General features: G+C 37.8%; 1 protein-coding gene across 1 annotated transcript in view; it reads left to right on the top strand.

Annotated features, from left to right (window-relative positions):
- Positions 1–13,757, top strand: part of LOC124161920 (rho GTPase-activating protein Graf-like) — a 162,987-nt gene that overhangs the window by 107,933 nt on the left and 41,297 nt on the right. Inside the window, exons 8-13 of the mRNA XM_046538181.1 lie at positions 446–515; positions 1,840–1,937; positions 2,895–2,989; positions 6,409–6,490; positions 7,648–7,777; positions 7,981–8,202. Of these exons, the coding sequence (XP_046394137.1) occupies positions 446–515; positions 1,840–1,937; positions 2,895–2,989; positions 6,409–6,490; positions 7,648–7,777; positions 7,981–8,202 (697 nt within the window). The remainder of the gene's footprint in view (positions 1–445; positions 516–1,839; positions 1,938–2,894; positions 2,990–6,408; positions 6,491–7,647; positions 7,778–7,980; positions 8,203–13,757) is intronic.

Genomic DNA, 13,757 nt, shown 5'->3' with positions numbered 1-13,757 from the left:
TCTAAATTAGTGGCCATTTTTGTTGACTTGCTCATTTTGATTTGTATGGAATCCTTCTCTTTTACTGTAACATTGTATTGGTTGTTTAGGTGTTATTTAATTTTGATATGCCTACTGATGTATCTAGCTATCATTTTTGGTGGTTGTTTTGGGTACGTCACTGTGGTAGTAATGCAACATCTCTCAGTGATAATCCAACAGAGGTCTGATTAATGAAGACGAGTGGCTTTTAGGTATTTTCAAACCTTATTCGTTAAACTGGTTAACTAAAAATGCTCATTAAAGATGACATACCTTGTTTTAAATCTAAGAAAGTCTGGGGATGGTGGAGGTGTGCCTTGAAACCTCTGCAAAGGGACCACATGTTTGGAATGTTTGGTGGGATCAAGTGTTTCCTGTTTTTCATAGTCAGTGTTTGCTCATATGTTGTTTCATTTTGTTACAGAAGCCATTGACCTCAGGTCAAGAAGATGAAGCTTGCATGCAAAGAGGATACCTTTTCCTCATGGAAAAAAGTAAGTAATCAACTAAATTGGCTGTAAATACTTATAATTATTTTTATGATATCCGTATATGTACTTTTGTCATATAGTGGCCAAAATATGATTTAAAAGATACTTGTCATCACTTGATGTTTTAATCTCCATTTTTAGTCATTAGTGTAGACAGTGGCATACCTAGAAATATGCTTTGGGGGGATGGCATGGCCTGGGGGGGTTTTGGGGGTGACCCCTCACCCCCCCCCCCCCATACACAGGTAACGGGAGGTCCAGGGAAAACTTTTGATAAATGGCATGCCTGGAAAGACATTTTACATCATTTTGGCACTAAAAATTTAACTCTAAGAGGATGCTGTTATAATGTGTCGAAACTAGACAATAGTTTTAAATTTTTTTTATTTCTCTGAGGCTTTTGGGGGATCTATCCCCTCATTTGCCCCCCCCCCCCCTCCCCCACAGCTACGCCACTGAGTGTAGGTGTAATGTGATTGTGTAATTACATGATCAATGTTTATTTCTAGATGAGTTAGTGGAAAGAGAGATATGATAGTAATTGAGCGTAGGTGTACCAATCATTTCAATATGGGTACTTTGTGTTACGCATAGGCTTGCTTGTTCATTCAGTGTGTGCTTAGAGGTACTTGAGAAAGTTTGAAGGACTTAAAATGACTTTGATTAGGACGTCATGGGCACATGATTTGTCCCCAACCCATTGTAATGGGAGGTCGGATTTTAAGTGAGTGGGTTGGAGAAGATTATGAAAGGGGAAGAAGTGGCTAAGGAATGGATTGACAATTATTGCCACAAATTAGTCATTGAACTACAGGTGTATGTGTTGATGAAGCACTTTTTGGGATGTTTGATTACTTGCTTTTCTTATCTAAATTAGTGGCATTTGAATAATTTACTTGGAACATTGTAAATGAAGACTACAACTTGTTAATTGCACGTTATTTACTTGACTGACCATGATTTTTATGTGATGCTCATCCTCAGGGTTGGATACAGAACTCACAGGTATTCTTTTTCTAATCCATGGTCAGTCAAATAAATTATGTGGAATTATGAAGCCATGCTCTCTAGTTACTATGATTAGCCAATTCCTCATAATCAAGTCAGATATTACTACGTACTTGAATTTATAATTATTTTAGCATTTGCAAAGTCCTGGAAGAATAATCACTTGTTAATATGGCCTGCATATTTTGTTGTATTTTTGTCATTGAGGGTTTGTAATGCATTGATCATAATGTTTAAATTTTCGCTAAATACATTTTATTCAATGTTTTTCTTGAAATAAATATTTGTTATATATTTTTATCTTTCCTGTCCATTTTAGAGGCTTTTGGTACCACTTGGACAAAGCAGTATTGTGAATATAACAAGAAAGACAAAGTATTTACTATGAAACCATATAATCAAATATCTGGAAAATTCGTGAGTATCTTTTGTATTCCTCATCCATACATCATTTTTCTGATGATGTAATGCAGAAATAGAAATAACATCTCTCAAAATTGTGTCTGTTGAAGGTTTAATTATATTCCTCAGACTTTGCACTGTCTATATCCTACTTGGCTGATATGTCATGTACTGTTTGAAGAAAAAAGGAAGGGATTGTTCCACCACTATTCAACAAACATTAGTCTATTAGGGTCTCAGATTTTGATGAAAATTTCTGTATGAGTCTCTGTTTAACTCATGTGCAATGCGCGGATATGGTTTTATGAGAAAAAAATTAGGTATTTCAGTCTAAAAATATTTTCTTTGCCATCTATGGGGTTTTCAGTTTTCTTTATTATAATCTCTTGGGTGTTTTGTATAAATGAGGTGAGATTGATCTCAATATAACCAGTAACTCTCTCCGAATGAGCAAATGCTTTTGTTCACTATATTTAATCAATGTTTACGCTCAAACCTAACCATCACCCAAAGAGTCAACTGCAGCGTAGCCAGGTTACACCCATGCATCCCCTACATCCCTGTACCCTTCTCTCTAAACTTCCCCCTACTCACCTGCAGTGCGGCCTCTGGTTAATTGCTAATTCAGTGCCTCTCCCCTTTCATCAATCTTTATTTTTTAATTCTCCAAAAATGGCAAAGCTAAAGCAACATTTGTTCTTGTGGAATGCGTATCTGTATTCAAGTAATCATCTGAGCATGCCCCAAAGCATAGGTCGTGGGAATGAATTGAAATGAAAAAGGTTATGTACAACAACAAGACTTGATGTAACAAGGAATTAACAACATGATGATGTAAAAACGAAATCAACTTGTAATTCTAAAGTTATCCATTTATGGCTTTGTTGGGAAGTGTATCCGTAATATTTAATTGTGTATTTTTAACATGAATGCATATAATTTAATTAAATTTTCACCCATTTCTTTGTGTAGACTCCCTGTGATCGTATGACATTAACATCATGCACTCGAAGAATGTCAGATTCCATTGAAAAGCGATTCTGCTTTGATGTCACTTCAGAAGACAGGTATGTTTGAATTGACTTATTATTGTTGAATTATTTTTTTAAATCCATTTTGGTAATTGTGAAGACTTTCCATTTTTTTCCTATGAGCGTGTTGCACCCGTGCCCAGCGGGCTTTCCCCGCTCTTTTCAATGCAGGTCCACAGAGGGATAGGCGCGCTTCTAATTTTAAAATGTAGAAAAAAAAGGCAGGGTCTTTTGTACAAATTTAATTAGAATGTTCATGTACAAATTGAGGTCAGAGGACCTCTTTAAACACAACATTGGAAGTAATTACACTATCCTCTGTTAAACGCACATGATGACTCATGCTTACGTATCAACAGGAGACTTGAATGTGGAATCAGCCGCATTTTGATAAAAGTGATTTAAAGAATGCAAGATATTGTAGCGAATGAACAAATGTATCAGTTTGTGTGCCGTTAACGTCAGGAATATTTACTGGGTTTTGTTTTTTTTTAAATTATTTAAAAACCAGTTTTAGGAAACAATAGCAACATTTAGGAAGTAAGATATGCCGTTGCATGTTCTCTGATAAATTCTGTGAATTTTGGTACCTCATTTGTAGAGTTTGGTTGCGTATAAGTTGAGAAAAAGGTATCTATACAGTAGAAATAATATAGAAGATTGTTTTACTGTTACCACTATAAGGATAACGAATAACCTTTTGGTGTGCTCACTATTTCAGAGTAGTACAATTTTTTGATGCATGTAGAGTAGATCACTGCACTGTACTATGGGTTTGACTCACATTGGATGCAATTTATGATTCCAATCACCCATCAGTCACCCATTCCAAGTGGATCAGTAGACTTGACACGGATTCTACGACAGCTACTATCAGCAAGGCAATCCGTGCGTTTCAGACTGCTTCCTATCGATTCAAGGAAGGCTTTCCGACCGGATACAAGTCAATCGGGCTAGAGGTCTCGGAAAGTCATTCCAGTTGCGTAGGCTGGTTTGTTCTGATGCTGTTTTTATTAATTATTTGTCTCTAATAAAATAATACCACTTTATTTTATGAGTGCTGATATATGTGGATGTTCTGCTAGAGTACCGTTTAAGTTCGTGTAAGAGTCGCACCCATATTTTGAGCATCGGAGCTGAAGAAAAAAAAAACTTTTCGGCATTTTATTTATACTATTGCACGGTGTTGCAGACTTATGCCTGGACTTTTGACAGTCGTCAAAATTTCCACTTTCAATACCAATAATTCATGCGGCATTTTTCAGCTAAATTTACACCTTATGTATGGTGCTCGGAGATAAGTAGGTATTCATTTGTAGTCTTAACCTCATGATGCTTACTAGGGACAGTCGGATCGGATGCCTCAGATCCAAATATCCACGGATAATGCCCTTCACCTTATACTCCAGATCCAAATTCGTCAAAGAATTGAATCTGAATCCAAAATTTAATATCAATGCCTTCTTGATTTCAATGTCCCATAAGAGGGAGTACAGAAAGAGTTCCGATCCTCTCTTCACAAACGCAGTTGCACTACAATGCTTGTCCTACTCACGAAAAAATGTTTTTTAAAGCTCTCGTAGGAGTATTGCAATAGAATTTCAGCCGTGGAAAATTAGCAAAATACGACAGGCACATAGCGTGAATCTTCCCAAGAGATTGGACAACAATCGGGGGAATCTCAGTGCCGTGAGATAATAATCACCCTCGGCCCTCCATCAGCCTATACCTCTGACGTTTTTTTCCTTTCCGAGAACCCACAGGCCATAAATTACTGGCCTTAAAGGAAAATATGTATCAAGTTATGTGGGTACAATCGAAACTTGTTTCATCTCAACCCCGTCTCACTTGTTCAGTCTCCCAGCTTCAATTCTCCCCTTTTCTGGAGCCCAAATGCTAGGTGAGTCACCTATTGAGCCCGAAGATAACTCGATAGCTTTCGATAATTGTATGACACGCACGAGGTTCAAAAAAAGAAAAAGATGTAACGCTACGCATATTTGACAGAATTTAAGTTTTTTAAGCTCTAATTGATTTAAATTAAAATTTACCTTGATTCCCGTCATTTGCACAAAATGACAAAAGAGGTTACAGTAAAAAAAAAACTACAAACAGACTATTCTAAAATAATTTTACCCCGCAATAATGCCAGTTATGTGACGATGTATCAATTAGCACTTTGTATTGTATGCCTGTACATACCTTTCGTCTCCATTGTGAAGTGTCAAACCTCGCGGTAGGTTGTTTTTGCTGCTCTCTTGTCTCTTGAAAACTGTGGCATTTTACCATTTGTTGTTTAGGAGGACTAGTGACGTCTTACCAAAAGCGGAACACTTTCCCATAGCAAGTGTGAAATGCACGGAAGATGAGCGTAGGATAGGTTCCCGATCGACTTGGACTGAATCTGTTTCCGATGCCACCTATCTGATGAGACTCTGAAACACCCCCTGAGCTGATTTTATGTACAATTTTTTGCTTCATATTTCTAATAATTTGTTTCCACGCACACAATTAAAATTCAAGTGACTATACTCCAGTTTATTAATTTGTATTTAATGTTAATTTCAAGTATTAGTTTCATTGTTTTCTTTTAATAATTACAATCCACCATATTTCTCATGCATTGTCTTTGTCGTGTTTGCTGAATTGAGTGGTGCTGAGTAGGACTAGACCACTGATTCCTCGCTGAGAAATAATGGAATTCAATTTACAAATTTACAATCCTCTGTAAAGGATTAATTTGTACCATAAAGCAAAGGTCTGCTGCGCAAAAACTTAATTGAAAATGATTTAGGGGGAGTGGGTGCTGAGAGCTCTAGCGTTCTGCTCCCTTGGTGAGCGAATACATGTACGTAATTGGTGTATTCTCAACTTCCCTGAATGGAGGAAAGGCCACTACATTGGGGCTTTTAAATCATCTAGTAACACACCATTAGCCACCTAGAGGTAATGTTTGAGCTTCTACCGATCAGGGAGGAGTGCACAGGCAAGTAGTGGTCAAAAAGACGTCTGTGGGAAATGACTGTGCTCTCACTCTGAGCTGTTACGTAGCCGTCGCATTCAGGGGGAAATTCCATAGCTGTTGTAGCAGTGCTGTGAGCACTCATTCTTTAAATGCGGCCAATGATTCATCTGAGCTTTGAGAGCCATTCAAGGAGCAAGGAAGGCTAAATGGTGCTTTAAGATAGTCAAAATAGTATTTGAAACTCCTAATTGACTACATGTTGAAAAGTTTTTTTTAATTAATTTTTTGGACCCTTTTGTGGAAGATGAGTGCAATTAACTGCTCCGTATGTGGTATGATATTTTTAGTGCAACATGGAGCTTTAATGAAGTCACGCATAACATTATTTGGTGGAAAATCATAATATTGTTAAAATAATACCTTACATAGGTAATTTTACACTTAATTTATCAGTGCATCGTGTATTGATTTTCCCCCCCTTTTATTACAGGCCAGGAATTGTGTACACTTTGCAAGCACTCTCAGAGGAAGACAGAAAGCTTTGGATGGATGCTATGGATGGGAAAGAACCAGTAAGTGCATGGCTCTCTCAAGTGGCTGCGCCTCACTCTGCATTGATTGTGTCGAAAAATTGGTGAAACCTCTATTGTCTTCTCTTTTCTATTTAAAATTAAATCTTTATCACATTTATTGAAGCTGTTACAGTACATATGGAAAACCTCTGCTTTCACACCATGTTTTCCCATTGGGCTTGTCCACCTATTTTCTTTTTAATTGATGCCTGCCTATGTATGCCTAGTATTTTAGAAACACAGAGATTTTTCCATTTTGTCAAGATATTTGCTGGAAAAAATCAACAGCCTGAAATGAGTTGATCACATGCTGAGCAACAGTCACTTGTTTGCTGCACCTCAGCTGCTGTATGCATTGGCCATATCATCTGTGTTTGGTTCTTTGTTGTTGTTGTTTGCACTTTATTCCTTCTCTCAATTGGCCACACCTTCTAAACAAGTAAATGAACTCTAATAATCCCACCAACTCACAGAAAGTGGGAGGTCACGGTTTTTTTCTTTTAAAATTGTGAGAGAATGGCTAAATGTGGGAGACTTTTTCTGTCATTCCCTTCCATCTACCAAATTCTTTTAATGAATGACTATTGTGGATCTGAGTAAACGACCCCATTAATTTCAGATCAAAAGAGCAATATCTTGTGAAATTCATCTCATTCTTCCTGCATAATCGATTCATACTATCTGTCTCATAGTCTTTGTTAAGCAAATAGCACTAGTAATGGAGTCCGCTGAATCCTAAAAGTATGAGGAGCTACCTGTAACCAAGTAGATTGCAAACTTTATTATTAATATGTATTATTTTTTCAATTGGGCATTGCACTGATTTAATGGTTTTTCTGTGTCATATTCATCCTTGACTTAAGAAATTGGTTCTCTGTGAATTGAATCTTTGAATTCAATAATGCATAACTGGCGTACATCCTTAGGTCAGCCTAACTTATTTCCGTCAGATATCTCAGGCTCTTCTCCTTTATTGCTTTTATTGCTTACATAACTTCATATGGTCTGTATTCTTTGAAATGGGTCAAGGCTTCATGAATATTCATGTCAGTTTATTTAAATGTTGTTAATACGATGGAATTGCCTTATCTTTGGTTCAAATGGTGGCATGGATTGACAACTTAGCCCTTTTTAATGAAAATTTTCTTAATCCACAGACCTATTTAGAACCACCTAAACCACCGAAAGCCAATAGCAAGCCTCCTGAATCTGGTGCCAATGCCACCAGTTTAGATGATGTGGGACTTGCATTTGCTAATCGCTGTATTGAAGTTTTGGAAGCTAGGGGTTAGTATTCTTTCATATTCAACTGTTTCAATCTACTATTAGTGAGGCATGAACCTGTTGTGTAATATTTATGCAATTGAAATTTACCTCATTGATTTTGTAGTTAAACCTGCGGAAGAAGTTACAACATCAAGGCAGTAACTCTGATTACTAATAAGAATGGTAATAAATGGTATTCACTAAAGGTTCAATTTATTTTCCAGGACTGGAAGAGCAGGGAATCTACAGGATAGTGGGTGTTGCCTCTAAAGTGAACAAGCTTTTAACTGTTACTCTGGACAGGCGGAAATTAGACAGAACTAATTTAGAAGATATGCATGAGTGGGAAACTAAAACTATCACTAGTGCCTTGAAGGCGTATCTGAGAGGTCTACCGGAGCCCCTCATGACATTCCAGCTCCACGATGACTTTGTGGCAGCCGCAAGTGAGTTCTTGAGCCCCTGAAGTGCCTCTTATATGTATGTGTCATTTGATCAGAATTAGACTTTTTTACGTTACTGACTTTTATTAATCTGCCACCTGCTTTGTTACATATCAATGCTGCTCATCCTCGCGTATTGTAGCACTTAATGACGTAATCATCCTTTTTTTTTTACATAACCTCATCAATTCATAGAAACAAATGCTAGTGCAGTAAACTGCTGATATTATCAGTTCATGAGTTTCATCCTCCTCTGATGTTTCTTGTGATCTTTATTACAAATCAAATCAGATTAAAACACCAATATTATCTTATTGTAATGCAAGGATACGTAGTGCTTATTATTTCCATCAGTATACTCAAAATGTAATTATTTTATCTACTTGCTGACAAGGAATGTTTCAAGTTTACTTGGAAGGCTGAACGAGTATTGCAGAAGACAATGAGTGGCAGAAATAGCTCTTGATTAATTTTAGAAGATTTCTTCAATGGGTAAAAAAATAGTAAATCAGTTAAATGTCATCTGCGATCATTAAATGTATTTTTCATGCTGCAAGTGCACAATTTATGCCAAAGCCTTGCATGTGGTTGAATACTGCCCAAGAATAACAGAAATTTCGTCGCACTTAGACATGTTTATGGCAGAGCCAGTCAGGGTGAAACAGTAGAAGGGAGTCATGGAAGTATAGGCAGCAGAAGAAATGAGGGAGTATCAATCGTATGACTTACAGTCTCCCCACTCGCCTGTGTTGATAGTTCTCTGTAGTATATGGACCAGTGGGAGTATGAGTTTAAGGACTTTTTTGCTGCCAAAAAGATCCACAGCAGGTGAAGAAAGCTCTCAATGAATCCAATCTAAAATAGCAGGCTAAATGCATAAGTAATTATATATTTTTTTGATTTCCATAAATTATGAAGATTATAAGAAATTGTGTAAAGTGACTATATGTAACATATAATGGGGAATGTATGGGGATTATCATTGGGGCTTACCTCTTCATAGCATAGCTATTTGAAAAAAATCTATGTATTGGGATAAGTATCTAAGATGTATTTGCATAGGTTTAACGTCCGAAGTTACCAAATAAAGGTGAGATAGGACCATTCATACTTAATCTGTGTGTTGTCCTGCATATATTATTCAGTAGAAGCTCATTTGAATGAGTACATATTGTATATTGCATGAATCTCATTATAGGCAGTGTACCATCAATGGGCCCATTATTAATGTGTAAAAAATATGGATATTGTGAGACAAAGACCCTGGCACACTGTGTGCAATGTCACAGTACACATCCTAAAAAGGGGCTAATGATGATGGGGAGAGAGAGGCAGCACGAATAATCGGAAATCACAAATAATACAAACTTTCACTTGAATATCATTTAATTTTCATAATTCATGTAAATCAAACAATTAATTACTATTTATGCACATTGTCTATTATTTTAGATTGCTTTCCAGAATAACTACCCACATAGCACAAAATATCTTCTAGATGTCTACAAAATATCTAGAACGTCTTGAGCTAATGCCTAGAAAATAGGGATGAGTCGATTCCACTTTTTTTCGATTCCGATTCCAATTCCGATTCCTTCAAATCGATTCCCGATTCTCGATTCCGATTCCATCAATTCTTACTCCTTCTAACAGGTGGGATTTTGATTTATCTGTAGCATTGCTGTCATTAAAATTAAAGAATTGAATGGAATAAAATAACTAGGGATGGACGGATCCAGGATTTTTGGAGCCAGATCTTTCGAATTGGATATTTTCGAATCCAAATGCATTTTCAAATTCCTTCCATTAAACTAAGTCATTATTCAAGTTTATTGTGGGTACATACAATCAATGGAATGCTTTTTAGATTTTCATACACATTTTAATATTTTTATAAATTAAAAATTATTTTATGGGCTTTCAAGTTGTTTTTTAAAAACATCTTTACATACTCAGGGCCTAAACTGTTACGCTTGGGTTTGGAAATGAAAATAGGAAAAATCTTAGGATGAACCACTGACCAGTGGCACAGCGAGAGGACCCCCCTAAATATAAAAACACAATTACTTTCCTTCATAAAAGGAAATAAAATATTTAAAAATCATGAATTTACAAATTAAAAAAAAATGAATCTTTGAAAAATGAAGTATTTTCTATTATGGAGGGCGTTAAAATTAGTTTGAAACCCTCTCCTTTGTACCCTGTTGTTTAAAAATTTTCCCCTCTAGTTTTGGATCCCCCCTTAACAAAATTCTTGGCTACCCCCCTGCCATCGACTGAATTCAAATTTTCCTCACGCACGTTTCCCACGAATTTTACTTTCTCGTCGCATACGGACTTTTGTTTCATCCGAAAATGCTTCAGTATTGTCAGGTGGATTTAGCACATCCTCGCGATAATTTATGCCACAGTGCGTAATTAAAAAAAAAAACGGGCACTAAATAATGGGTTTTTAACTAATTTTAACACTTTTTATAATCGAAAAAATATTTGTTAAAGAAAATTTTTGTAAATTCCTGATTTTTCAATATTTTGTTTTCTTTTGCGAAGGACAATAACTGTGTTTTTATATTTCGGGGGGTGGGGTCCGGACCCTCCCCATGGCTACGCCACTGGGAAGGAGCGCGTAAAGAAGAGGTGGAGAGAAAGGAGCACGCTCCCTCCGTATTTCAAACAACAATGCTACAAATGAGGGAGTCGGACGAAGAAGTTAGATCTTGCTTCAGTGACGTCATTGGCGTTGGCGTTGGCGTTGGCGTTTCCAATCCGTCTCTTAATTGTTTGAGGGGTTAATGCTGGGCTTGTTTCATTGAAAATTATGCTGTTTGGACAATGTTGCATATCAGTAAAGTGTAATTGTAGAATTGTAGATAGAAAACTGAGTGGCAATCAATTAGAGCTGAAAAATAAACATAAATATCGTCAGGAATGCATGTTGTTTGGTCTCATTCTTTTTTTTTTTGAAATCACATGCATATCATCTAATTGTCAAAGCTATCAAGATATCGGCCCAGAAAGTCACTCTCCTAGCATTTGTCTTCTAGAAACGGAAAATTGAAGCAGGAAGGCCAAAAAAGGTCAGTTGGTGAGACGAGTTGGGGAAGAAACACAATTCAATTGTTTTCATGTGATTTGATATTCTCCTTGGAAGACAATGATTTTTGGGTCCGTGTGATTTCGGATACGAAAAAAAACAGAGACACGGGCTGATGGACGGCCGAGGGTGGTTTTCTAAAATCTGCGACGTTGTTACTTTTGACGTGGTTATTATCCTACGGCGCTGAGATTCCTCCGATGATTTTTCAATCTCTTGGGAAGAGTCACACTATGTGCCAGTCGTATTTTGCCTTTTTTATTTTCTGGCTTGTAAATCCTGGCCACAGCTGAAATTCTACTCGCAACCTCTGCGAGAGCTTTCAAACAAAACGGTTCATGAATAGGACAAGAATGGCATGCGAAGACGCATTCGAAGAGAGAATCGGAACTCTTTCCACCCTGATGGGGCGTTGCATTCACTGAAGCTATTATTTAAAATTTCGGATCCAGATCCGATGTCTTCCGCGACTTTGGATCCGATGTATCCGATGAAGGGCAATATCTGCGGATATTTGGATCCGAGGTATCCGATCCGACCATCCCTAAAAATAACAATAGCCACGGTGGCTAAACAATAATGTAGCGTTCATTGCGTCCATACATACCAGAGCAGCCTGGCGGGTGCGCGGTGGCGGCGGAACGCAACCTGTCGAGTCCGCCCAGAGGCCGCGGCGGCTTATGCCAAGCAAGTATCAACTTCCTCAAGGGTTGCATTGATGAAACTAGGCTATACAAACGCGAATGTGTCTAATTTTTTTATTATTGACGCAGACGCGTGTTAGTCTAAAAACGTTACGTATATAAAAAAACCTAAAACGCTAACGCGTATTTATAAGAAACTTTTTTCACAGGAAAACTCGCTCTCTGCTCGTTTTTATTATCATCAGACTTCAAATATTATTCGAAAATAAAAAAGTATATTTCGATCTATTATACTTTAAAATTGGTGGTTCAGATGAATTCTTCGAATGTGATTCATAATCGCAATAATTTGATTTGCCGTGACCTGCGGTTAATAAAAGAACGGAAAACGCATGCATTGCTTCCCGATCTCGAGGTTTCCAATTTTTTTTCTCTGAGAGTTGCTCATGAACACGCGCCATTTCAGGGTTCGTCGGTTTGTCGCTCTTGCCGACATTTTCATGTTTCCGAGGCCGCTTAGGTATGTTCGTCGCAGCACCAGCGAGCCGGGCGTATCCTCCGCACGGGCAAGGCTGACACCGCGGCCGCTTGGGTGTGTAGCGGCCTTTATGCCCCAAACTTATAGTCTATGCTCAAAACATTTATCTTCCTGGAATCGATGGAATCGGAATCGACTTTAGGCGATCGATTCTCGATTCCGATTCCGTGCCTGAGAATCGGTGGAATCGAGAATCGACTTATCCCTACTAGAAAATATCTTGTACCGTGAGTCCTCGTTTAACGTCACCTACCGTTCCTGAAAAATGTGACGATAAACGAAATGACGTTAATCGAAGCATAATATCCCATAACAACAATGTAAAAATTGAATATCGGCTCCTAGACCTCACAATTCCCCTGCGAAAAAAATTTGGCGTATCATATCTGGGGCATTTTTTACGATGGGAATGCCAAACTATGGCATAAATACGAGTTCCTGTCTTCATCGACGACAATAGCAGCAGTGACGTTATTAAATCCTTCTCCATTTTTGTATCTTCCCTCATTTGCTTTTCGGCTTCGCTATGGAGTGCGGTCCAATGAATGCTACCAGACGCTACAGACCGGGGATCCGGGGCACCGGTCCATATGCCCTACGTTCGCTACGAGAATTTCTTTTCGGACCGGTCAGGAGCAAAATCAAAATGGCGGAAATGAGCGAGGGCGGGCAAACTGGTATTATGAAATAAAAGAGATGGTTTTAATAGCGAATTAAGGCGGGCGGGCGTCACCTGGGCATCATCATCGCTGAAACATCGTCGCAGTAACAGGACCAAAATTATTGTGAACATTGTTCTCTTGGACATTTTCGTGGAAATGTCTCTGATGCTAAAATTTGCCAAAACCGTAATCGCAATTAACAATAAACACACCATTTTACAATTTGAATAGACTGACCGTATCACCGCCCACGAAACAAAAAACCTGCAACGCCTGCTGCTTCGCCTTTTTTCTCGGGCGAAATTTAAAATATGTGACGTTATCGCGAAGCGAAGGGGCGATAAACGAATCACGGTCATAAAATTTTCGTGACGTTATCGCGAAATGACGTTAAACGGGGTGACGTAGAACGAGGACTCACTGTACTATCTTCTAGACATCTTAAAGATATTTTGTAGATATCTGAATGTCCACTTTTCTGATATCTACAGGGTATCTTAGAGAAGATATTTTCTAGACATTCATATACAAATTGGATCCATTGAGAAAATTCAGGATAAATGAATAAAATATAATAATTTTCCGTATAACAAGTTTATTTTCAACAGAAAGCCTACTGG

Source organism: Ischnura elegans, chromosome 7 (assembly GCF_921293095.1).
Source record: "Ischnura elegans chromosome 7, ioIscEleg1.1, whole genome shotgun sequence".
Classification (NCBI taxonomy): domain Eukaryota; kingdom Metazoa; phylum Arthropoda; class Insecta; order Odonata; family Coenagrionidae; genus Ischnura; species Ischnura elegans.
The sequence above is the reverse complement of the archived record's forward strand: the minus strand, read 5'-3'. Positions and strand labels throughout refer to the sequence as shown.